The 26,561-nt window shown below is 47.6% G+C and overlaps 1 protein-coding gene across 1 annotated transcript in view; it reads right to left on the minus strand.

The window, feature by feature from the left end:
* The window catches only part of SPTBN2 (spectrin beta, non-erythrocytic 2), a 62,068-nt gene that overhangs the window by 12,491 nt on the left and 23,016 nt on the right, over nucleotides 1-26,561 (minus strand). Inside the window, exons 7-22 of the mRNA XM_015817676.2 lie at nucleotides 25,648-25,760; nucleotides 24,815-25,002; nucleotides 24,113-24,230; nucleotides 21,677-21,835; nucleotides 20,310-20,612; nucleotides 17,796-17,949; nucleotides 15,992-16,862; nucleotides 13,239-13,376; nucleotides 10,754-11,510; nucleotides 9,579-9,781; nucleotides 8,172-8,262; nucleotides 7,329-7,475; nucleotides 5,716-5,979; nucleotides 3,078-3,302; nucleotides 2,293-2,382; nucleotides 219-491 (exon numbers count right to left, since the gene is read on the minus strand). Of these exons, the coding sequence (XP_015673162.2) occupies nucleotides 219-491; nucleotides 2,293-2,382; nucleotides 3,078-3,302; nucleotides 5,716-5,979; nucleotides 7,329-7,475; nucleotides 8,172-8,262; nucleotides 9,579-9,781; nucleotides 10,754-11,510; nucleotides 13,239-13,376; nucleotides 15,992-16,862; nucleotides 17,796-17,949; nucleotides 20,310-20,612; nucleotides 21,677-21,835; nucleotides 24,113-24,230; nucleotides 24,815-25,002; nucleotides 25,648-25,760 (4,094 nt within the window). The remainder of the gene's footprint in view (nucleotides 1-218; nucleotides 492-2,292; nucleotides 2,383-3,077; nucleotides 3,303-5,715; nucleotides 5,980-7,328; nucleotides 7,476-8,171; nucleotides 8,263-9,578; nucleotides 9,782-10,753; nucleotides 11,511-13,238; nucleotides 13,377-15,991; nucleotides 16,863-17,795; nucleotides 17,950-20,309; nucleotides 20,613-21,676; nucleotides 21,836-24,112; nucleotides 24,231-24,814; nucleotides 25,003-25,647; nucleotides 25,761-26,561) is intronic.

Raw genomic sequence — 26,561 nt, forward strand, 5'->3', positions numbered from 1 at the left:
AATGGGCCATGCCCACCCATTTCACCACGCCCACCCAGTGGGCCACACCCACCCGGCACCCGATGATACATAAGTGGGTTTTGGGTTGCAGTTTGGGCACTCGGTCTCTAAAAAGTTCGCCATCACTGCAGTAGGTAATCCTCGACTTATGACCGTAATAAAGCCTGCCCGTTATGTCACTGAACCAAGCAACCCTCCTTCTAACTTTGCAGACCTACTTTTGCCTTTTCTTCTGAGATCATGTGCAACTCCTGTTCACCCATCCAGGCCTCGGCTTCAGCGGCATCAAAGTAAAACTGCTGGGCCATTTGGGCTTTCTCCAGCCGCCCACGCCGCTGGGCCACCTGGTCTTGCAGCTCCCGCCACATCTCCTCTAGGGTCTCGACCCGGCCCTGAAGCTCCGCCTCCAGGCCGCTGCAGGCCAGCCCCTGCCACCTGCCCAGGATGTCGTTGATGCGCGGCTGGTGACCTTGGATCTCCTTCTGCAGAGTCTAAGAGAAGGTCCAGGAGAAAGAATTAGTCTTCAAAAAAAGCATGTATACAAGTAGCCGACTTAACGACCCCAATTGAGCCTAAATGTTCTGTTGCTAAGTGAGACATTGGTTAGGTGAATTTGGTCCCATTTTTACCACCTTTCTTGCCACATTTGTTAAGTGAATCACTGAAGTTGTTAAGTTAGGAACACAGTTGCTAAGTGAATCTGGCTTCGCTTTGCTTGTCAGAAGGTCGCAAAAGGGGATCACGTGACCCTGGGACAGGGCAACGGTCATAAATATGAGTCAGTTGCCAAGCCTCCGAATGTTGATCACGTGACCCGGGGGATGCTGCAACAGTTGTAAATGTGAAAAACGGTCGTAAGTCACTTTTTTTTCCACCGCTGTTGTAATTTCGAACAGCCACTAAATGAACTGCTGTAAGTTGAGGACTACCTGTACTTGGCCGATGACTTAAATTGGTTCAAAAGGTTATTTTATGTTTGTACCGTAGAAAGTCGGATGTTACTTCCCTTCACAGCTTTTTCCTTTATTGACTGTACCCCCCAATTTTGTTTTTCCCCTTTTCTCTTTTTCCCTCTTCCTCTTACTTTCTTTTTTTGCCTTTGTTTTTCATATCTTTTTTGAAAGGTAACAAAAATTAAAAAAAATTACACCCATCTTTTTCTATTATGGATTCAAACTCAGGGGAAATTCTACTTGACAAACATATATTGGCGTTTCCTGGAATCCTCACTTTTGCAAGGTTACCAGAAAGACCAATCAGTTATTGTTATTTGATCCAGAGATGAGCAACTTGTAGGCTGTCACTTTCTAAAGCTCCCTGCAAGTATTGACAGATGATTCTGTAAAAGGATATTTTTTTGTAACAGTACTTGGTATTAGAGATGATAAGTAGTTGGAGGGGTAAATTTTACTTAATTGATTGATAGAATATATATTTAAAATAGACAGAAATGTAGTTCTTTGGACTGATATCTTTATTTTAACCAAGATAACTATTTTGTAATAGAGGGAGAAGAGGAGGTATTTGTGATAAGAGAAATAATAGTATTAATAAATGATGTATTAGGTTAAGCAATAGGCTATATTTAAAAAAATGTAAGGGTGTTGTTTTTGAGGATAATATATTTATTTTAGATAGAATCATCATGATAGGGAAAAGAGAAATGAGGGATGCCCGAAGTGTTAATATGTCTATATAAGCTTAACTGGAATATGGTAATTTCTAAAATAGTGAAGCTTAAAAACAGGCCTTGGATTCTTATAACTGAAATGTGATTGATGACCGATTGGATTGATTGAGCTTTTTTTTTTTTATAAATGTAATCATTTTAATTGGTAAAACAATATGTGGGAAATAGAGAGGGAACTTTTAAGGAATTAATCTGTGTGATATATGTATGATTTTGTTCTTGGATAATTGATAACCCAATCACCATGTTGTTTCTTAAGCACGTTGATGTAAAAATGAAAAAAAAAACCAATAAAATTTCTTCATTTAAAAAAAAAAAAAAAAAGGAAAATTGGGACCAGAAGTTCCATTGCTGAGCAAGGCTGCCATGAAGTCAGTTGTGTCGGATATTACGGCCTCTTTTGCCATGGGTGTTTAGGGAATCCCTGCAGTTGTAAGTTGCACACAACTCAAGTCCTTTTGATCAGTTTAGGATTCAATGTCTTACACAAACTCCCACAATCGGTTAATTCTGGAACTAAAACAAGTCCGTTCTCTGAATACAACCTTCGCTACATAATAAATCGTAATGACCTTTTACTTTCTTACAAAGATTGTCCTAACCTGATTCTTCTTAATCAGCAGCTGGACGGTGGGCAGATCTTTGCCATGGTCAGTGGAAACGGCCATCGGCATCCTTTCCTTCACCCATAGCTGCGGGACGAGAACAAAAGTAAAAAACTGTGGAAAAAAATCCAGGTAATTCTGTAGGAAAAATCCCACTTTTGATTGGTCTCTTTTTTTGGGGGGGGGGAGGGCAATCTTACTTATCTTGCGCCCTATTTTTCTTTTAAAAAATGCTTCCTTTGAACATGGTCCTTTTGTACTGTCAGTTTTACACAGCACCCCGAAATACTCTTAATTGCCCCAGTCCTGGGCTAGCAAAACAGGATATAACGACCAGCAATACAAACAATTTTTTTACTTTCTGATATTAATCCTGAAATAACATATAACATAGCCAGGTTCTGTGTTGTGGCGCACAAAATTAGACAAAAGAATAATCAAGAGCAGTTGAACTTGTTTGAGTACGGGATGGTTTTTTTACCCACTGGTCTTTTTTTTTTTTTTTTTAATGTCAGCTACCTTAATGTCAGATTTGTCAGGGACTCTATAATTCTAGATTTTAGGTGAGTTTTAACCAATAAGAACGAAGCTCTTTAGCATATTTTTCTATGCGTCGCTCCTGATTTATTTTTGGGTGCTCTTGAGTATTTGAATGAAGACTAATTTTTTTTTCCTGCTGGTGAATGACTGCAGTGAAGTTATTTGATTGGAACGATGCTTCCTTTTTTGTAAAATCTGTGGGAATCGGTCCCTTTCCCCCTTCCTCTTCCAGGTCAACTCACAATTTCATCCTCCAGGTCACGGTTGAATTGGTGCTCCTCTTTGGAGGCCAACAGCTTCTTGCAGCGGTCCCCCAGCGGCGCCCTCAGCTCCGTAAATTTTCCTTCCACTGTCCGCAATTTCCCATCCACTTCCACCGTGTTGGAATCCTCCTGGCTGAGGGCCAAGGCCTGAGCCTTCAGCCCTTCCACCTCTTTCTCCCGCACGTCCATCTGGTTCTCCAGCAACTGGAGGCGAGAAGGAAAGCAAAGGGTCAAGGAGCTCTCTCAACCACTTACCCACAAGTGCACACTTAAAAAAAAAAAAAAGCACCTCTTTTCTTACAATAGCAATAATTCCACATGGGGCTGCCCATAAAGAAGATCTGGAGATTTCAGTTGGTTCGGAATGCAGCAGCCCAAAGAATTTTGCACCAGCCTAGAGTTGCATGACTGGCTGCCAATCTGCTTCCAGGTATATTTTAAGGTGCTGGTTATCACCTTTAAAGGGGAACCCCCCCTGAAGGTTCTGGAAATTGGGATGTCCCCTGGGCAACAGTGTTGTCACGGGCAAGTCTTTTAAAGCCCCACATGGCTTGGGACCAGGCTATTTGAAGGGCCGCCTATGTTCTAGTCTATTGCATCCATCCAGCCCATCAAGACAGGAAGGCAGAGGATATTGTGGGTCCATCTATTAGAATATATATCTGGATGGGTTTTCTTGGTGGTGGCCCCTTCTCTATGGAACATCATCCCCCCCCCCCCCGAGGTATGATTGGCCTTCATCCTGTTGCTTTCCCAAAAGCCCTAAAAACATGGTTTTGTCAGCATGGAGACCCTGAATGGAGATGGGAGTCAATCAAAGAGCTGATTAATTTTCTGGGTTTTATGGATGAACTTTGGTTGCAAGGCCCCAGTGTCACCTATGTGGAAGTTGGGCAAATATATAAATGTGTTTAAAACTAGATATATAACATTTAATAAATTCAAGAACTCAGTACGTTGGGCGGACAAGAGCTGATTGTATGAAAGGGGTAATTTTCATTTTTTTTTCCTAAAAGCAACTCCCACCAAGATGATTTTCTTGGAGTGCCAATATTGGCAGAAGTCCAGCACAGGACGCTCCCCCTCTATATACTGGACTGTTTAAAAACTGGTTTAAAAATGTTTCTTGAGTAAGGGAAGCGGATTAACTAGAACAAATGTAAAACAAGCTAAAACAAACACAAACAAATCAGCAGGTTGGGAAAAAAACCTTTTAACGGATAAAACGTTCAGTTTTATTTACTCTGCTTTGGTTTAAGCCAAAACGAACAGTGATTACACAACCCACGATCTAGGACAACGTGTAAACTCTCTGGCTTATAACCCACAGCCTTATTATGCACAAGGACCATGCCTATTGTCAGGGCAATGTTCGTGTTTTGTTGCAGAGATGTGATTGGTACAATGTGGAACACTTTCCAATGTTCCAGGTCAACAAATCGTTACTGCCAAGAAAGCAAGTGTTGGTAATACTTCAAGGTTTTGGGCAGAGGTTTGGGTTTTTTTTCTCCAGCCCAGGCACTGAATCGAGGTCCTTCTGTAAAGGAGCTATTGAGATGTATCTCCAGGAGGAGATTCTCCAATTTTCAAAAATACCTGAAGGCAGGACAAGAAGCAACGGGTGGAAACTAATCAAGGAGAGAAGCAACCTGGAATTAAGGAGAAACTTCCTAACAGTGAGAACAATTAACCAATGGAAGAGCTTGTCTTCAGAAGTTGTGGGTGCTTATTTTGCAGAAATGGCAAAAATATCCGCGTACCTGAAGGATCATTCTCAGGAAAAGTTTATCTTAACATGGAGAAGATGGATAGATTATATTCAGAGAAAGTATGAACTGAAAAATTATTATGTTGCTTTTGATTAAAAACTTAGGAAAAATTAGGATATAACTTAAAACAAAAAAAAAAAATAAAAAAAATTTTTTTTTGTTGTAATTTAATGTTATTTTAGAGTCACAGTAATTTTGTACTAGTGTGTAATAATAATGAGTAGTTTTTGATTAGTACTGGATGATTGTGCATTTATTTCCTAGATTAGCTTTGGGAAGTCTTGGGGGGGGGGAGGGGGGAAAGGGTTAGGTTGGTATTATAGATTTAGATGTATATATATATATGTATGATTTTCTAAGGAGGTGCCCGGTGATACCCCAACTGCACTGACGGGATGATTGAGGGAGAAAGGGAAGCAGGAAAGAGGGAGGAAGGAGGAGTGGCGGTAAGATAAGGAGGAGGAAGGTGTAGGTAGGTGAGAGGGGGGTGCAGGAGGGGGACACCGGACACGTCCATGAATGTACTGTTTGATGTTGATTTCTTTATGGTTGATATTGTGATAAAAGATTTATGTTCTTGCTTTTTAATGAAAAATTAATAAAAAAAATTATTTTAAAAAAAAGAAGTTGTGGGTGCTCCATCACTGGAGGTTTTTAAGAAGAGATTGGACAGTCACTTATCTAAAACGGTGTAGGGTTTCCTGCTTCAGCAAGGGGGTCGGACTAGAAGACCTCCAAGGTCCCTTCCAACTCTGTTATTCTATTATTCAGAAGGGCTTGGAGAGCTGATTTCTCAAATATTGACACCATTGTGTCCTTGCCACGATGCAAAATGTCACTCATTTTACCTGCTGTTTCTTGAGCAAGATGTTGACGCTGGTCAAGTCCTTGCCATAGTCATCAGAGTGTAGCTGAGCCTGCAGGCCGCTGAGCCAAGCCTCCAAGGCTGAACAGCTCTGAGTGAAGAGCTCAGCCCGGTTGGCATCAAAGAGGCACCGAGCCTTGCTCTGGGTGCTGGATTCCAATTCTTCCCAGAGTTTCTGAAGGTCATCCAGCTTGGCTCTCACCACGGGCTCCAGTTCGGGCTTCTCGGACACCAGCTGCTCCCCTTCCTGCCAAAAGGGAGAGATGGGAGGAGAGAAATGTCTTCTAAGAATGTACACAAGGAGCTACGTTGCTGACAACCGAGGCGGACATCCCTGGGATAGATGGCTCTGAATTCAGGGAATCAATTCAGGGAAAACAAGGGTTAAAAATGAAGCCGGGACTCCAAATGTTTCCTGTAAAATAGGGGAGAAAAATCTTGAGTCCCTTGTACTGCCTTGAACATTAGCTGTTTTGGTACAGCCCGGGGAGACCTCGTTGATTTCAGAACCGGCACATGGCTTCGCTTTTTGCCATTCTAAACAGTGAAATGCAGGTAGTCTTCAACTTATGACCACAATTGGGACCAGAACTCCTAACACTAAGCAATGCCGCCTTTAAGTGAGTTTTGCCTGATTTTACAGCCTTGTTGGTCATTAAGTGAATCACATGGTCCTCAGGCAAACCATACAGTTGTTAAGTGAATCTGGCTACCCACCCTGACTTTCCTTGTCAGAAGACCCCTGGAAGGTCACACATGGCAATCGTGTTACCCCGGGCTGCTGCAACTGTTGCAATACATGCTGGTTGCCAAGAACCCAATTTTGGTCATTTGACATAGGGATGCTGCCATGGTCATAAGCGTGAGGACCCACTGTAGGTCACCTTTTTTGAGTGCTGTCCTAACTTCAAAAATGTGTTAAACAAGCTGAGGGATCCTGGTATGTTAACTTGGTAGCGTAAACCCTCAAACAGTTTGGAAGAAAAATAGCTTCCAGCTTTGCCAAGAAAATCTCAAACAGCACCTCGAGTCCTGCCCAGATGCAGGATGGAGCCTAGCCTGTTTCACACCACTGCCTGTTTGCTGACACCGTCCTCCTGCACAAAATGGCTAATCCTGCAAACTCCTCCCCCCAAATCCTGCTTTAAGGGCCAGAGTGTCTATCTACGCTCCAAGGTTAGATTAGCGATGATGGAAGAGAGAGAACACATTCTCTGTCATAATGTGCTTTGAACTTTTCCCTTAACAAAATTAAAAGACCCTCGTGACATTATCACGCAATCCCATCAGGTGGGGAAGAAGGAAGTGCCTCTGAGCATACGTAGCATGCTCTTGTCTCTCTGCTGAAGGAACCTCTGCTGCTTGACATTAGCTGGCTGGGCTTTCGAGGTGTGAGGTGGATCTGACGGCTGCCCTATCAGGAAACCGACCCTTTGGCATGTGCAGAGTATGTTTTTCGTAGACAAAAGGATGCAATCTCAACAGGATCTAATTTCCAACGCTGGAAGGAAAGGAAGGGTGAGCTAAAGAAGAAAGAAAGACAAGCCAAGACAAGCCAAGCCAAGAGCAACGGGCGTCATCCATATTTAAGCCCACCTTCTGGATCTTTTCAAGCCAGCCCTTGTTGGAGGCCAACTCCGCCATGAAAGCCTGGTGCTTCTGCCACTTGGTGTGGAGGTTCCGGGCTTCGTCGTAGGACATGTCCTGAGCTGACAGCATCTTCTCATTGATCCACAGGGTGAGCTGGAGGAGAGACAAGAGCGATGGGTTCAAGCATCAACTTAATAACTGGGAAAGCCAGATTCTTGTCTGTGCCACGCTGACTTCAAGCGGCTGCTAAAACGAATGCCTGCAAGTTGACGACTGCTTGTATGCAGAAGCTGGAGTACAGTTTCAATCTTCCTTTCAACCAAATCCTTATGCCAGTGATGGCAAACCTTTTAGAGACCGAGTGCCCCAAAACCGCCCCCTATCCCCGCTCTGCCTCCCGCCCTGCCTGCTCCACCGCCGCCCGCCCCCTGCCCCGCCCACCCACAGGGCCACGCACCGCCTCAGTGGCCCACCACAGCAGATCGCCCAGGCAGTCCTGCAGCGCTATGGCAGCCACGCCCTCCGCCCACACCCCGCAGCATCGTCTGCACGCTATGGGGCATGAGGGCGGAGTCTTGTCCCTGCTGCCCGGCTATGTCCTTGGCTGCGCTGCTCCATGCGGGCTATGCCTGGGGGCGACTCTCCTCCAGAGGGGCTGCTGGTGAGGAGGGGGCCGCGGGGAGAGGCGGGGCTGGGGCAACGGCACGTGTGCCCACAGAGAGGGCTCCGAGTGCCGCCTCTGGCACCCGTGCCATAGGTTCGCCACCACTGCCTTATGCCAGCATGTCCCCCATCACCTAATAAATTGCCTCCCAGCTACTCCCAGCCCTGAACTGCTGAGGGACTCACCTCTTGACAATCTTGCAGGAAATGTTGAAGGACTCTATTGTCCCGAAGCCGAGCCAGGAGATCTTGGGCTGCTTCTTGATTTTTCCTGTGTCTGAAAGCACATAGGATGGAGGAGAAGAAGCAGAGAGGAAGACACGGGCTTGAGTTAATCGTATATCGTCCCTGGAGGGTAATCCCAACTGAGCAGCATCGCTTGCAAGATAATGGAGAACGCCTGATTAATATTTGAGGAGATCGATTCAATGCACTTACTTCCTCAACCTTGCTGTCTGGGTATTCTGGGGGCTGCAGTCCTAATGCATCTGGGAAGGCTACGTTCAACCTTTAGAGCAGTTTTTCTCAAGACACTTTAATTCCCCCATGCTGGCTGGGGAATTCTGGGAGTTGAAGTCCACACATCTTAAAAGTGGCTAAGCTTGAGAAAACATGGCTTGGACCACCAAGAAGCAGCAGCAGAATTTATAATAAATAATAATAATAATAATAATAATAATAATAATAATAATAATAATAATAATAATAATAATAATAATAATAAAGTTGGAAGGGACCTTGGAGGTCATCTAGTCCAACCCCCTGCTCAGGCAGGAGACCCTACACCATTTCGGACAAATGGCTGTCCAGTCTCTTCTTAAAAACTTCCAGTGTTGGAGCATTCACCGCTTCTGGAGACAGGTTGTTCCACTGGTTAATTGTTCTCACTGTTCTAATTGTGACTAGTCCCCAGTTGGGCCCTCATGCTGTGGGCTGCAATGGATGTTGGGCTTTCCACGAGAACTCAAGTGTTACCTACATTATATTATCATGTATTTATTCGTATCCCACCTTTCTTATTCTTTACCAATAACTCAAGGCAGCAAACATAGCCAATCCTGTACGTGACTCTCCGTAATGTCTTGCTATCCAAGGGTAACTCAACATTTTCAGAACCCTCCCCCTCCACTTATGAGGGCTTGGACCTTGAATAAAAATCATACAGGCTGGTAAGCTCTAATAGCCCCAAGCAAAAGAAATCTTCTTCCATGTAAAATAGGAAAGAACAACAACGTGCAGGGGTTTTAGCGTGTTTTAAACCAGCCCTGTCGGCCGATCACATTTTTTATCCTTCGCTTCCTCTGAGCAGCTTAGGGCAACGTGGGTGGCTCTCCTTCAAACTTTATCCTGGCAATTATCCTACAGGGTAGATTAGCCTGAATAACTGGCTCACCATTCACCGCTGAGTGGAGATTTGACTGCAGCGTCTTGTGCTTTTTCTTTTTTTTTATATAGTACTAGGAAATCACAGTCTCTTCCCGGGTTACTCTAAATTCCCTGGCAATGGAGCCTATGGAGGCAAAACCACCTCCTTCTCCTACTCGTGTTCCCTGGCCTGGAACTACATTTTTCACCAACAGCCTTCCTGCTCACCGACTGTCAATAGAATTGACCTTCTCCTGGATCTTATCGGAGTGCAGACTGTCTTCCATAATGAGTTTCCGCCCAGAGTCAACCAGGCCTTTGATCTTCTCGCCGTTGGCTTCCATGGTGGTCATGAAATCTTCGTGTTTCTTAATGGCAGCCTCCGCGGCCTGGAGAGAGCTGGGCATGCTGGTGTGAGTCAATACGTATTCCTGACAGGGAGAGAGGAAAGGAGGAAAGGAGCGAGGGAGGGAGGGAGGGAGGGAGGCAAAAAGAAAAATCACGATTTAGCGTAGGATGAGAACATGGCAAGGGAGACATAAACATAACACACGCAATCCACATAACTATATACACGATTTTGACGAGGGTACGGCAGTGGCCTCATAAATGGTTGTCCAGTTCAGCTATCCAGTGGTGTTGCTTCGTGCAGGTCTTCTAGGGAGCCAGAGAACGTACATTACGGCCAATCTTGTACAATATGTTCAATAGTTTAAGAGAATTTAATATTTAAATATTTAAGAGAAATGGAGGGAGGGAGGAAGGGAGGGAGGGAAAAAGAAAGGAAGGAAGGGAGGAGAAAGAGAGGGAGGGAAGAAGGAAGGCAGAGAGAAATAAAAGGAGGGAAAAGAGGGAGGGAGGAAGGAAAGAGAAAGGGAGGGAGGGAGGGAAGGAAGGAAAGAGAAAGGGAGGGCGGGAGGAAAGTAGAGAGAAGTAGAAGGAGGGAAAAGAGGGAAAAGAGGGAGGGAGGGNGAGGGAGGGAGGAAGGAAGGAAGGAAGGAGAAAGGGAGGGAAGGAAGGAAGGAAAGAGAAAGGGAGGGAGGGAGGAAGGCAGAGAGAAATAGAAGGAGGGAAAAGAGGGAGGAAGGGAAGGAAGGAAGGAAGGAAGGAAAGAGAAAGGGAGGGAGGGAAGGAAGGAAAGAGAAAGGGAGGGAGGGAGGAAGGCAGAGAGAAATAGAAGGAGGGAAAAGAGGGAGGGAGAGAGGGAAGGAAGGAAGGAAAAGGGAGGGAGAGAGAGAGGGAGGGAAGGGAAAGAGGGAGGGAAATAAAGAGAGGGAAGGGAAGTCGCAAGAAAAAAAAACCACAACACAAACGAACAATTGGTCCTGCGAAGTAGCTAAACAAAAGTTCAGCCTTCTAACTCCAAGCCCCCCCCTCTCCCCCCAAACCTCTCTCCGCTTTACCTGGTTGCTGAGCACTCCTTCCACTTGCTTGGTGTCCCTCAGGAAGACCTGGAAGCCATAGGCCCGCGAAAGCAGCTGGTGCCGGTTCTCCCACATCTGCCCGAGTTCATTCCAGCCCGTGTCGAGGGCCTGAAGGCGCTGCTGAAGGAACATGTGCTGGGCGTCGGTGTGGCCTTGCGTCACTTCTTCCCCCATGGTCCGCAATCGCTGGTAGTCGCCCTTGTAATGCTCCACCTCGTTTCGGATGGTCTCGTGCTGGCTCAGCAGCTGCTCCGCCTCCGGCAGGGTGGCCGGCACGTCCTCGGAGGCAATGGCGGTCTGGGTGCGCAAGAGCCAGGCCTGGAAGTCATCCAGGTCACGCAGGAAACCCTGGAGCTTGCTGGCTTCTCCCAGGGACTCCTCGCGACGCCGCATGGTTCCCCGCAGCTCGTCCCAAGTCCCGTCAATCTCGGCGAGGCGGCTGGAGATGGCGGCGGCTTGCTCCGGGTGCTGGGCCGCCAAGCGGTCTGCCTCGTCGTGCAGGTCCGTGACTTTGCCCTGGATGGCCTCCAGATCCCGCTCCATGCCGGCCAGCTTGCGCTGCAGAGCCATCACCCCTGCCAGGTCGTTGCCCAGGCCTTGGGTCGATTCGATCACCTTGGTTTTCTCCCGCATCCAGGCCTTGGTTTCGTTGCACTCCAAGAAGTAGTTCTGGATGCTGAGGGCCGAGGTCAAAGCCTCCTTCTTTTGGCTCGCCAAGGACTGGAACTGCTGCCACCTGGAAACAGGAAAGCACGATGTCAACGCTGCAAATACTGTATATTCTTGCTTTGACAAGCATTTGCTTTGACAAGTATTTGCAGCGTTGACACACAGGAGTTCTAAGGAGACGCCAGAGGGCTGGCTGAGGAATTCTGGGGAGTTGAAGTCCACAAGTCTTGGGGTGTTCCCCAATCTTTTGAAACTTTAAAAAGCAGGTTGTGGGCCCTCTCACAAATTGGCAGCCACGATGGATGCCCAGATATGAAAATATCGACTGTCTGACAAGTAAATAAGTAACGATGCCCCCATCACATCTTTTACCCTTCAGCGTGCGCTGACAGAAGAGAAAAAGAAGTGGGACCGCTCCCACCAACTAGTAGTATATAAACAGAGAGCAAACCCCACTCCTTTCTAGCACTGATGATGTTACCTAGTTGGGTAATGAAATGTCTGCAAGAAAAGAACCAAGCTCAGAGAGCACCGAGGACCCTACAGTTACATCCTGAGCCACAAATATTCTCCTCTAGTGGTACAGTCTTAAAATTCCAAATGTATTTCTAATTATCTCCTTTGAATGGCGTAGAGCCATGGTTTTCCCAGTTGCAATGTAGGGCTGTGAAAGTTGGACCATAAGAAAGGCTGAGCGCCAAAGAATGGAGGCCTTTGAACTCTGGTGCTGGACAAGACTCCTGGGAGTCCCCTGGACTGCAAGGCGATCAAACCGGTCAGTCCTAGAGGAGATCAACCCCGACTGCTCTTTAGAAGGCCAGATCCTGAAGTTGAAACTCAAGTCCTTTGGCCACCTAATGAGAAGGAAGGACTCACTGGAGAAGAGCTGATGCTGGGAAAGATGGAGGGCAAGAGAAGAAGGGGACGACAGAGAATGAGGTGGCTGGATGGAGTCCCTGAAGCAGGAGGCGTGAGCTTCAATGGACTCCAGAAGATGGTAGAGGACAGGAAGGCCTGGAGGGACGTTGTCCATGGGGTCGCAATGGGTCGGACACGACTTCGCAACTAACAACAACAACAAAGAGCATTCAAGCCCCCCCCAGGCTGCGAATAGGTACTGGTCCACAGCCTGTTAGGAACCTGTCTGCACAAGCAAGCGAAGCTTCATCTCCACATGCACGAGATATAGATGGCACGTAAAACCATCCCCCCCCTCTGCTGCCACTCCATGGATAAACTGTTTCCCCCCAAACCGGTCCCTGGTCTCAAAAAGATTAGGGGGCCACTGGTGTACAGAAAAAAACCCTCCCTTTCCAATACTGATGATGTTACCTAGTTAGGTCACGCAACATCTGCAAGAAAACCACTGAGCTCAGAGAGCACCAAAGTCCCCAACTCTTGAGGATGTTTTTTTACAGTTGTATCTTATTCTTATTTTCTGGGCAGGAGAACAGGCAGTTTCGGCCTCCACTCTCCATTTCTATTTTTTCTGAGAATGCCTCGGGGATCCACAGCCAGCAAATTGGCGCGCGGGGGTGGGTGGGTGGGTGGGTGGGGTGGGTTGGAAATCGCTGAAAGCTGCTGCTCTGCTTTACAACATGCCAGCTTCCCCCTTCATCTCTTTTAATTAAAACCCTTGAGAAAGTTTAATAAGGCAGGTGGGGCAAAGCGTTAGAAGCTTTTGGCTTCCTTTGAAGTTCGCAGTGGCTGATTTTGCCCCGTTCCACTGCACCGAGTCGATGGCTCCTCTCCTTGCCTGGACTCCATCCCTCCTCTTGTACCTCTGGGCACTTACCGGCTATTGAGCTTCTCCTGGGTGGCTTGAATGCTTTCCTTGTTCCTGTGATCGGCGCCCAAAAGCTGGCTTGCAATCTCGTTCACGGCCGCGATTCGAGAGGCCAGGTTGTTCATTTCTGGCTCCAGGGTCTCAAACCTGAGTCGCCAGGAAACAAAGGAGAAGAGAAGCGTGAGAAGGAGCCTTCTAGCCTTCTAGCTCTGCCTCACAGCAGGAATAAAGTTCTGTCTGTTATTTTCAACCCCAGGTAGTCCTCGGATTACAACCACTCGTTTAGTGGAAGTTGCCGCGGCGCTATAGAAAGGGACTTACAAGCGGTCCTCGCGCTTACAACCACCGCAGCCTCCCCACGCGATCAAAATTTGGCCGCTCGGCCACCAGCACGTATTTAGGAGGGCTGCAGAGTCCGGGGGGTCACGCGATCCCCACTTGTGGCTTTCCCAGCCAGCTTCCAACAAGCAAAGTCAATGGGGAAAGCTAGATTCACTCAATGACATGTTTCACTTAACAGCGGCAGAGATAAGCTTAACCATGGCAGGGGGGAAAGGGTCGTAAAATTAAGTGTGACTCATTTAACAGCCGCTTTTCTTCACAATGGAAAGTCTGCTCCCAAGGTGGTCGTAAGTCAGGGACTCCCTATACAGCTGCCCAACGAAGAGCATCGTTTTAGCTTTTCGTAATTTAAAAACGGCGGCGACAAAAAAGACAGTGGAAATAGCCGACAGCAGGGCACCTGCTTTCCTGGCTGCAGGGCTAGGACGGAGCAGAATAGAAAATCTGTGAATTAATACTTCCCTAAGGGTTTGGCACTGATCCCTGGCATGCTGAACAACATGTAGGGAGGGACACTTGGTTCCTGAACTCCCAAATACGATTAGGATCTTGTTCCCGTTTTAATTTTCAATTTCTCCACTTGGTTTATTGATTCTTTTTTTTTTTTAAGCTGGGCCTGTGTCATTCAGAAGCCCAGTGCCAAGCAAGGTGGCCATCTATCCACCGATCTTTGTAAACCCAGAATGCTTAGCTTTCTTAGCAGCATTCTGGGGGAAAAATAACATGGTGGAGGGCTGAAGTCTAAATCAGCATTTGATTCTGGGCAACATAGATTTTGTATTCTACGTTGAAGGGTAAAATAGAGATGGGGACCAGGAGAAAGTTTAAAAAAGGAATGTCTGCCCAAACTTTGTTACTTTATGGAAGAGAGTAGCAAGGTAACATTAAGGGGTAGAACCCACTGAAAACTGGCAGAAGACTAGCTTTCCTGTCCTAATTAGAGTCTTGCTATGGTAGCACTGGACTGACCAATATTAAATCAGAAACACTGATGTAAACAGGTGGGTCTCCCTAAAAGAGAAAATCTACATTTCATTTAATAGCAAAGGATCAAGATCATCCTCTCCTTGGCTTCCTCATATACTGAGGAAGGTTGGTCTAGTGCAGGGGTAGGCAACCTTGGCTCTTTTATGACTGGTGGACTTCAACTCCCAGAATTCCTCAGCCAACATGGGGAACTATGGACCCCTCATGACTGGTGGACTTCAACTCCCAGAATTCCTGAGCCAGCATGGAAACCTCTCTCTTTCCCCTCAGCATGGCTGGCTCAGGAATTCTGGGAGTTGAAGTCCACGAGTCATAAAAGAGCCAAGGTTGCCTACCCCTGGTCTAGTGGTTAAGCTTGGTCTACTGGTTAAGGCACAAAGTTGGAAACCAGGAGACTGGGTGTTCAAGTCCGACCTCAGCTATGAAAATCAGCCCCTCTCTCTCAACCCATAAGGCTATTACTCACCTGTTACTCATAAGGTTGTTATTATGGGGAAAATAGGCAGAAGAAGGTATCTTTGTAGTCTGAAGGCCATCTTTGAAATAAAGCATCACTCTCCTTTCTGAAGGATTCAGTGTCCCCCCCAAAAAATGCTTAATAAGGAACCTGTCTCTCCAATCTAGAAGATAACTTGTGATCCCAGATCTGCATACAAACCTCTGTCTTTTTTTTTTATAAACCTTAAAGCGATCTTTCTAGCTAAGATGACTGAAAACAGATGGCCCTGCTTCCTGCCTTTGGAATGTGAGGAAACAGATGGAAACTGTACTTTAATCCTTAAAATAGGCATATCATGATTAAGAAAAAAAAAAGGTAAGAAAGAGTGAGTTTGGTCTCTAGTGATTAAGGCACCAGTTTAGAAACCAGGAGATAGTAAGTTTCAGTCCCGCCTTTGGCATACAAGCCAACTGGGTGACTTTGGGCCACTCACTAGGAGACAGTAAGTTCTAGTCCCACCTTAGGAATAAAAGCCAACCTGGTGACTTTGGTCCATTCACTAGGAGACGGTGAGTTCAAGTCTCACCTTAGGTATGAAAGCCGCCTGGGTGACTTTGGGCCAGTCACCAGGAGACAGTGAGTTCTAGTCCCACTTTAGGACTAGCTGGGTGACTCTGGGCCAGTCGCTCATTCTCATCCCAATCTACTTCACAAGACTGTTGTTGGGAGGAAAATAGGAGGAGAAAGCTTTAGATACGTTTGACACCTTGGCTTATGCGTAAAAATAATGACGATGGGATAAATTAGTAAATAAAAACAATTAAGGAAATAAAAACAAATCGAAGTCCTCCCCCTTCCCCAGACGTCCTCCAAAACTCCACTCCTGCCCCTCTGTCCTCACTTGCAGCCTGCTGCTCCCCCACAATGTTAACTGCAGCCCTTGGCCAGCAAAAGAAGGGCCAGGTGCACCTTGGGAAAAGGGGGCACCACGTACCTTTGCTGCACCACTTCCAGATCTTCCAATCTCTCCGGCACGTCCATCGTTTCGATCCAGTACTCCCTCTCGCTGATCCAAAGGCTGCAAGCGTCGGCCTCGCTGAACATCTTGTACAGGTTAAGCGCGTCCTGCAGGGCCTGTTTGCGATGCTCGGCCAGATCCACCAGTTCTTCGTAGCGCTGCTCCAGGGCGGGCAAGCGCCCGTCCACTTCCGGGGAATGGGCAAAGTTGGGGGGCAAGCTGCGGGCCTGCTCGTGGAGGGCATCCAGGGCCGGCCGGTGGTTGTGAATCTCTTCCTCCACGTCCTTGTGCTTCTTGACCAGGCTCTGGGTCGAGTATTCGTCGTGGCCCATGTCGGAGCTGGAGACCAAGCGGAGAGTGTCCAGCAACCAGGCCTCCATGTCGTTGGCGTCGGCCTGGAACTGATAAAGGTTGGAGGCTTGGAGAAGACGCCGTTCCCGCTCGCTTGACAGGGTCTCCAGCTGTTCCCACTGCTCTTCAATTTCCTGGATGCGCTCGGCCACCTCGGTAGCTCCAAAGTGGCCCTCGGCCACCAGCTGGCGACCCTCGGCAATGCTCTGCTGCAACGGCCCGGCCCGGCCCGTCATCTCGTCGCGGAAAGCGTTGTGCTTGCTGGTAAGGCGCAGCACGCTGGTCAAGTCCTTGCCGAAGTCATCGGAGGAGAGGATCTGGCTCTGTTCGCGGATCCAGGCCTCCTCCTCCCCCATGTCCCAGAAGAACTTCCAGAGGCGGCGCGACTCCTCCAGCTTGGCCCGGCGTTGGGCGGCCAAGGCCACCAGTTCCTGATAGCACCGGTTCAGCGTTGCCACTCGCTCTTGGACCAGGTGGGGATCACAGGGTTTGTATCCTGCGGGGACAGAAAATTGATCTCAGGGATGGGTTCGCCCGACACTCAGTAAAAGTCTAAAGTCCCTGCATTCGCACAACGGGCTGAGCTGGTTTTAGTCTGCACAGCTGCAAATGCCTTACCTCATTAACCAAGGTATCTGCAGGTAATCTTGGCTTACAACCACAAGTAGTGACCAGAATTTCTGTGGCTAAGCAAGACGGTTTCTAAGCGAGTAGCACCTGGTTTTGCAACCTTTCCTCTCACGGTTCTTACGTGAATCACTGCAGTTGTTAAACGAATTCAGGCGGTGGTTAAGCGAATTCGGCCTCCCCGATTGACTTTGGGGATTGGGTGCTGGCTGGGAAGGTTGCCAATGGTAGTCACGTGACCCTGGGATGCTGCAGCTACCGTAAATAGATGCTGGCTGCCAAGCAATTGAATTGTGATCACGTGACCACGGGGTGCTGTGACAGTCATAAGTGCGAGGACTGGTCGTAGCTCACTTTTCCTCCGGTGCCGTTCTGTCTTTGGACTGTGGCTAAACGAATGGTTGTAAGTCAAGGACAATCTGCATTTTATCGATTAATTCATCCGTTTTTTTACACCTAAATGGCTCTGGATGGTTTACAAATAAAAGGGATGGGATTCTATGAATTCAGCCTAAAAGCCTGGAGTTCAGAGATACAGACAAAGGAGACAATCTAGCTGGGGTTACAACTGATTTCTGTGGACAACAGAGAGAACTGAAGTCCTAATGCAGGGAAGTCCAACCTTGACAAGGTTAAGACTTGTGGACTTCAAGTCCCAGAAATTTTGGAACTTGAAGTCCACAAGTCTTAACTTTGTCAAAGCTGGACACCCCTGTCCTAATGTATTATTGGCAGTGAACGATAACACCTGGATTGCAATTATGTACGCCTCTTAATTTTAAAATTGTTTAAAGGTTAGCACCTTCTCCTGGAGTGGCAGAACGCTGAGCCGCAGCACAGATGGCTTTTACCCGTTCGGCCTGGGCAGCAATGTCAGCTTCCACCAGAGCGTGGATCTGAAGGAGGTCCTCCACACCATGCAAATGTTTCCCAAAGTCCTGAGATTGGAGGCGACCCTACAAGAAAACACTTCAATAGATCAGAGAACATCTCTTTATTTTTATTACGTGTCTACGTACAGTACATATTTTTCAGGGTAGACGCCAAACAGGTGTCTCGTGTATATTTGGTTTTCCCATTTATACTTCTGGAAACGGGAAAAGACCTCTCTAGCCAAGAGTGTGGTGGCATATAGGGCAGTGGTGGCGAACCTATGGCACGGGTGCCAGAGGCGGCACTCAGAGCCCTCCCTGTGGGCACGCGCGCCGTCGCCCCAGTCCTAGGCCTTCAGCTGGGTTTTATAAAACCTTTTCGCTTTAGGCCTCCAACGCCATGTGCAAAAAAAAAAAAAGGTTCAATCAATAAATAAATTTCAACTTCTCACGGGGAAAAACAAGATCTCGCAAAGTTGGAATTGATTGATTGAACTTTTTAGTCTCACCCAGTCTGCCGTTACCACCGCAGCCCACGCCCACCCAATGGGTCACGCCCACCCAATGGGCCACACCCACCCGGCACCCAACGATGCATAAGTGGGTTTTGGGTTGCAGTTTGGGCACTCGGTCTCTAAAAGGTTCGCCATCACTGATCTCTAGGTAGTTCTCAACTTATGATCAGCTCGGACCCAAATTCCCATTGCTAATGAAGGAGGTTGTTTAAGTGAGCTGTGTCCAATTTTACAACCTTATTTTTTGCCATCATTTAAGTTGTTAAGTGAATCATACCTTCCCCCACTGACTTTGATGGTCGGGAAGCTGGCTGGGGAGGTCACAAATGGTGATCACATGACCCCCCCCCCCCAGATGCTGCAAGCATCGAAATTACACGCCGGTTGCCAAGCATAGGAATTTTGATCATATGAATGTAGCAATATTGTGACGCCTGTGTGAGGACTGGTCATAAGTCACTTTTTTCAATGCCATTGTAACTTCAAACAGCCGCTAAACGAATGGTTGTAAGTGAAGGACTTCCTGAATATTGTCTCACAAATGAAGGCGAATATACGTGTCTCCGGAGAACGTTGCAGGATCCAATCTGGGTCGGTCAACGGGACCAGAGGCTTTGTCTTCTGAGTTTTCGGACTCTTCCTGGAGTCTGATCTTCAGGGATCCTCTCTCTAGCTAGAGGGAAGTTTAGGCTAGAGAGAAAGTTCCCGGTGACAGATCCAGATTGGATCCTGAATATTGTCTCCTTGTCAATTTTTTCATCCATTCCCAATACATCTGCCTAACTTCCAAATTACCATTTTTTTAAAAATTAACAAGGTAATTAAATTGTTTAAATTTAAAACCTGCTCTCAATTTTGCAAGGCTTTGCTTTTCTTGCACGGCGTTCGTCCGAGATTTCGGATGACAATGCAAAACTCTCAAGGGACCGCCATTCTCCCAGAACAGAAAATGTGAGATCTTGGGGAAAGCTGAGATTTGACAGTCTGATAGTATGACAGCTATCTATAGGAAGTCCTCGACTTACAACCTTTCATTTAGTGACCTTTAAGAGTTACAACAGCACTGAAAAAAAGGGACCTGTCACCATTTTTCACATTTATGACTGTTGCAGTACCCCACAGTCACATGATCAAAATTTGGCCACCTGGCAACTGGCTCATATTTACAATAGTCGTAGTGTCCTGGGCTCATTTTGTGACCTTTTGGGACCTTCTGACAAGCAAAGTCAATGGAAAAGCCAGATTCACTTTACAATCGTGTTACTAATGACTGTAGTGATTTGCTTGTGGCAAGAAAAGTCATAAAACTCAATAATAATAACAGAATTGCATGGGACTTTGGAAGTCTTCTAGTCCAGGGGTCCCAAACCCCCGGTCCATGGACCGGTACGGGCCACAGCATGCCAGCAACCGGTCTGCACAAACAAGCAAAGCCCCATCCATGGGATGCAAGCAGCACACAAAACCACACTTTCAGGTCTGCGGAAAAACCTTTCTCCACGGAACCGGTCCCTGGTGCCCAAAATCTTGGGGACCTCCTATTTTAGACAAATGGTTGTCCAACCCGTTCTTAAAAACTTCCAGTGTTGGAGCATTCACAACTTCTGGAGGCAGGTTGTTCCACTGGTTAATTGTTCTGTCGGGAAATTTCTCCTTAGTTCTAGGTTGCTTCTCTCCTTGGTTAGTTTCCATCCATCCACTTAAAAATAGTCTTGCTTAACAAACAGACATTTTGGGCTCAATTGTAATTGTAAGTTGAGGACTATCTATGTCGGTAAACCCCTGAACTGGATTAAATTGGAGCAAACAGATTCCTGTTTGGTTATGGTGGTTTTTGTAATCCAAGTTAAAATGATTGATACGACTCCTCAAGGACCATTTCCTAGACCTTCTTCTCCTCCTCCTCCATCAATCTTCTGGCCTGCTTACCTTCATTTCTTCCAACCAATCCATGAGGTAGGTCAAGTCCTGAAGCATCTTCTGCAGCTCAAAGTGGAGCAGGAGGCGTTCGCGGCGCGTGGCCACCAGTTCGCGGAGGTAGTCCCAGAGCCGCACCACGTTATTCTTGCGTGCCAGCACCCGCTTGATGTCATGGTAGCCCTCTGCCTCCAACTCATCGGCCACGGCAGTCACGGCCGTCACACGCTCGTTGTAAGCCACAATGTCTGTCTCGATGGCTTCGTGTTTGCGTACGGCAGCCTCCACTGCTGAAATATCTGAGCCAAAGTTATCCTGCAGGTTTGGGGGGGGAGAGGGGGGAGAGGGCAGAGAATGGGTTATCATCCTTCAGGCAAGGTATTTATTTATTCATATCCTGCCTTTGTTATTTTTAGAAATAACTCATGGCAGCAAATATATCCGATACCTTTCTCCTCCTATTTTCCTCACAAAAATGCCCCTGTGAGGTGCATTGGGCTGAGAGGGAGTGATTGGCCCAGTGTCATGCAGCCAGCTTTCATGTCTAAGGTGGGACTAGAACTCATCATCTCCTGGTAATTGGGCCAAAGTCACCCAGCTGGTTTTTTGTGCTAAGGCAGGACTAGAACTCGCCATCTCCTGGTGATTGGCCCAAAGTCAGACAGCCGCTTTCGTGCCTAAAGCGGGACTAGAATTCATAGTCTTCTTGGTCATTGGCCCAAATCACTCAGCTGGCTTTCATTCCTAAAACAGGACCAGAACTCACAGTCTCCTAGTTTCTAATCCAGCAGCTTAACCACTAGACCAAACTGCCTCTCTGTCTGTCCCACATCCAACTAGATCAATAGTCGGATGTGGGATAGCAAGGAGATCAATAAGCAGGATGCTATGTGAGGGATGAATAAGAGCTGGGAAGTATAAAATGTTTGGTGGGCTTTTATGAAGGGGAGGGAACCTTTAATTAAAGTGACACATACCCCCTGCCCACAAACAAGGCTATTGTGCTTTGTGGAACTGCTTCGTCTTTCTGGCCATCAAATGTCAAACAATCCCAAGAGATTTTTCTGCCTGTTCCCTACACAGAAACGTTTAAGATACACAATGCAATTTCACTTCCGAGTAAGATCAGAAAGTTATCAGAGACACTGCAATCTCCATCCCAGCACTAGAAATGAAGTCTTGACATTAAGATGTTCCCAGCTGTCTCGCTCTGGTTAAAAGTTGGCCACAAGAACAGGCAGGTGAAGTCTATCCACTTGGGATCAACCCACCGTGGTGCAAAGTGGAATTCAGAATTCCCTGTGAAATCTCAGGGAATATCCCAGGTGAGGTTTTCACCTGCCATTGGGGCCAGGTAGATCTTTCCCTTCAGGACTGACCTGGGAGACGAGGCGCTGGTTTTCACTCAGCCAAGTTTCACGCATGGCTGCTTTGCGGTCAAAGCGAGCTGTCAGTTGTTCCAGTTTCTCTTGTCGAATCAATTCATTGCGCAAGGCCAGCTCCCGCTCGTGTTCTGCCTTTTCCAGACGCTCCCAACCCTGCGGACCGTTCGGTGGAGAGAGAAAATAATTTATTTATTGGAAATAAATGGGTGAAGAAAAGGGAAGGTTTCAAAGCGCCAGGATTTCATGTGGCATCTCATAATGGCATCACAGGGACAAAGGACATTTGACATGCTTAGAAGCCCTGTTTTCAAAACCAAGTTAAAATTACAGCCTCCTGTCTTGGCCTTAACTATAACCCAGATTTCCAAGAGTGGATTAATCATTAATCATGATTAGCTGATAGCTTCCACTGGAATCCAGAAGCACTGGCTCTTGGTTTTTAAGGTATTCTTGGAACTCCCCCCTATTAGTAATATTTGCTTTTGTTTATTTGTTTAACGGGCTGCCATTGTCTTTCAAATGAAAATCAGGGTGGCAGTTTCTGAGAAAATACGCCAAGGGATCCATCAGAATATATTGTGATTTTTCTAAAGACCGGCCTACAAGAGGCAATAAAAGGCAGGATGGATAACAAGAGAGGCTCATATACTTTTTATTAAGTCATAAAAGATGGTTTACAACCTCCCAGGGCTGGGTTCACTAACCTAACCAAACAAAACAAAACCACACCATGCCTGCTAGCGCAAAGTGCAAATGCAGCCGGAATCTGGTTGGCTGAGTGAGAAATACAGCCCTCCCACCCCTGAAGGCGGTTGACAGCGTAGGCTCCTTTTCAAATGGACTATCTCACCTTGTTGATGTCAGAAATGAGCCTGCCTTCCCGCGGTGTGTAAACTTTCTGATTGTTGGCTCTCATTTTACTCTGGATGGTGAAGAGCAGAACTTCGAGATTCCCCTTCTCCGTGAATCTAAGCGTGAAATAAAAAAAAAATAGTTAATAATTGTTAACTAAAAAAACCACACAGCTAAGGTGTAAACATGCACATTTCTAAACGCAGGCAGCTGCTTAACACAGGCCTCTCCATCTCTCCTGGCGTGAGACCCTAGGGCAGTGGTGGCGAACCTATGGCACGCGTGCCAGAGGCGGCACTCAGAGCCCTCTCTGTGGGCACACGCGCTATCACCCCAGCCCCACCTCCCCGCGTGGCCCCCTACTCACCAGCACACACACCCCGGAGGAGAGTCGCCCCCGGGCGCGGCTTGCGTGGAGTAGCGCAGCCAAGGATATGGCAGCCGGGCAAGACTCCGCCCTCATGCCCCCATGGCCCCCATGGTGCTGTTGGGCCGCCTGGGCGATCTGCTGTGGCGGGCCGTGGAGGCAGTGCGTGGCCCTGTGGTGGGGTGGGGTGGAGGCGGGAGGGGCAGGGCAGTTTTTGGGCACTCGGTCTCTAAAAGGTTCGCCATCACTGCCCTATGGATTTTAGGAAAATCATATTTCTGGACAGCCCCCCATAGGAGCAAGAGCATATCCAACAAACCTGTTGACACTTACTTGGGTGGCTTCTCCACGGTGCGATAGGTATTAAAAGCCTGCAGCTGGTTCTGCACTCCACTCAGGCAGTTAGCCAGCTTCCGGTCATTCAAGGTCAAGATGGTCTGCTCAATCCACTGCAGAAGGTCGGACGCCAGGGTCTCGTACTTCTCTATGAGCTTGTCAGCTTCAATGGCATAGTCCAGTACCTGCCCCCCACCCAAAAAAAACCAACAACACCTGAGTTATCCAGTTGCTTTGGGCAGACCTTGAGAAGACCTCCTTTAGGAGACGTATAGATAGTCCTTGACTTACAACAATTGGGACCAGAACTTCCATGGCTAAGCATAGTGGTTGTCGAGAGAGTCACACCTGATCGTTATGACCTCTTTTTTTTTTTTGGGCCATGGTTGTTTAGTGAATCACTGCAGTCATTAAGTGAATCATGCAGACCATTAAGCAAATGCAGCTTCCCCCATTGACTTTGCTGGTGGGGAAGGCCACAAAGGGTGATCGCGTGATCCTGGCAGGCTGCAATCTTCATAAATCCGTGCAGATTGCCAAGCGTGGGGATGCTGCAACGGTTGTAAGTGGGAGGACCAGCCATAAGTCACTTTTTTTTCAGTGGCATTGTAACTTTGGTTGCTAAATGAATGGTTGTTAAGTCAACCTAGATGGTTCCGTCCCAGGCGACTGATGGACCCTGAGAGGTTCCTGATGGAGCTTGGGCCATATCCGGAGGATCTAGTCCACGACTCGGCGGAAAATCAGGCGGCGGCCTGGGAGACAACTGCCGCCGCAGCATTGGACCGAGTCGTGCCTCTGCGGCCTCTGACCCGACGTGGATCTCGACCATCCCCTTGGTTNGCGTAGGCTCCTTTTCAAATGGACTATCTCACCTTGTTGATGTCAGAAATGAGCCTGCCTTCCCGCGGTGTGTAAACTTTCTGATTGTTGGCTCTCATTTTACTCTGGATGGTGAAGAGCAGAACTTCGAGATTCCCCTTCTCCGTGAATCTAAGCGTGAAATAAAAAAAAAATAGTTAATAATTGTTAACTAAAAAAAACACACAGCTAAGGTGTAAACATGCACATTTCTAAACGCAGGCAGCTGCTTAACACAGGCCTCTCCATCTCTCCTGGCGTGAGACCCTAGGGCAGTGGTGGCGAACCTATGGCACGCGTGCCAGAGGCGGCACTCAGAGCCCTCTCTGTGGGCACACGCGCTATCACCCCAGCCCCACCTCCCCGCGTGGCCCCCTACTCACCAGCACACACACCCCGGAGGAGAGTCGCCCCCGGGCGCGGCTTGCGTGGAGTAGCGCAGCCAAGGATATGGCAGCCGGGCAAGACTCCGCCCTCATGCCCCCATGGCCCCCATGGTGCTGTTGGGCCGCCTGGGCGATCTGCTGCGGCGGGCCGTGGAGGCGGTGCGTGGCCCTGTGGGGGGGTGGGGTGGAGGCGGGAGGGGCAGGGCAGTTTTTGGGCACTCGGTCTCTAAAAGGTTCGCCATCACTGCCCTATGGATTTTAGGAAAATCATATTTCTGGACAGCCCCCCATAGGAGCAAGAGCATATCCAACAAACCTGTTGACACTTACTTGGGTGGCTTCTCCACGGTGCGGTAGGTATTAAAAGCCTGCAGCTGGTTCTGCACTCCACTCAGGCAGTTAGCCAGCTTCCGGTCATTCAAGGTCAAGATGGTCTGCTCAATCCACTGCAGAAGGTCGGACGCCAGGGTCTCGTACTTCTCTATGAGCTTGTCAGCTTCAATGGCATAGTCCAGTACCTGCCCCCCACCCAAAAAAAACCAACAACACCTGAGTTATCCAGTTGCTTTGGGCAGACCTTGAGAAGACCTCCTTTAGGAGACGTATAGATAGTCCTTGACTTACAACAATTGGGACCAGAACTTCCATGGCTAAGCATAGTGGTTGTCGAGAGAGTCACACCTGATCGTTATGACCTCTTTTTTTGGGGGGGGGGCATGGTTGTTTAGTGAATCACTGCAGTCATTAAGTGAATCATGCAGACCATTAAGCAAATGCAGCTTCCCCCATTGACTTTGCTGGTGGGGAAGGCCACAAAGGGTGATCACATGATCCTGGCAGGCTGCAATCTTCATAAATCCGTGCAGATTGCCAAGCGTGGGGATGCTGCAACGGTTGTAAGTGGGAGGACCAGCCATAAGTCACTTTTTTTTCAGTGGCATTGTAACTTTGGTTGCTAAATGAATGGTTGTTAAGTCAAGTACTACTTGTATACCTAGGCTTTAAAGATCCACAATTGGTGGCTTAACCCACCCAAAACGTAACCCACCAGAAACCCACCAAATGATGTCTCTCTTACAGCTCGCGTTTGCCCTGGATTTCCTGTTCCCCACCCCTCAATATGGCGCGCACACATTCAGTTGCTCAGCCCCCCTGGTTGGCACCTTTCCAATCCGCTTCCCTTCCACAGCCAAGGCCTTCATCTTAGAGAAATAGTGGTAGTAGGTGGCCACATAAGTGATGATGGATTTCTCATCAGGTTGGTCTACATTCACGTCTGGTGGGAAGCCAAGGAGAAAAAAGGCGGCAAGACAGAAACAAAGATTAATACTTCATTCTTTCCGGTTCCACTCAAGCACCATGTAGAAGCAACTAGTTGCTAAACCTTTCTCATAAGACTACGATAGACTTTCTACTTATCCGCATGAAAAAACTTGCCAAATCTCCTATAGTTTTCTAAACCTGTAGCAGCAGCAGCAGCCCAGCAGCACTGGAACCTGCTCAACAGGCAGAAGGTCTACGTTTCCATCCTCATTTTTGCCAGGTTGGGCAGGACCAGCCTTTGGTGCATGTTGTTGGATCAACCCTCCAGAAGAAGATGAGCATTTTTCAAATTGTGATGCTGAGCAATATGTATTGGTTTTTTTTCTCCCACTCAGCTGGATCTGCTTCCTCTGCAATGCTAGCTAAATCAATGCAGCGCAAATTCTCCACTTAGCTTGCAAAATTGGCCTAATATTCTCCATTGATCCCTCACAGGTCAATCAAAACAAGACTTGAACGGTGTTCCTCAATCTTGATAGCTTGGAGATGTGTGATCTTTCAGTTCCCAGAATTCCTCAGCCAACCAAGCTGTCATGTGTCTGATTAACGAAACACTTAAAAAGGACTTTCAGCTGGCCAGGAAATTCTAGGAGTTGAAGTCCACATCTTTTCAAATTGGCCAGATTGAGAAACCTAGAACCTAGAGATATGGAGTTTCTACCTTTTCAAAGATCTTGGACCAGAAGTCCTATCATCCCGAGCTGTTGACCCATCTAGCTGAGGCAGATGGATCTCAAAGGCCAAATAGATATGG

The sequence above is a fragment of the Protobothrops mucrosquamatus genome, unplaced genomic scaffold (genome assembly GCF_001527695.2).
Source record: "Protobothrops mucrosquamatus isolate PMUCROS unplaced genomic scaffold, P.Mucros_1.0 scaffold621, whole genome shotgun sequence".
NCBI lineage: Eukaryota > Metazoa > Chordata > Lepidosauria > Squamata > Viperidae > Protobothrops > Protobothrops mucrosquamatus.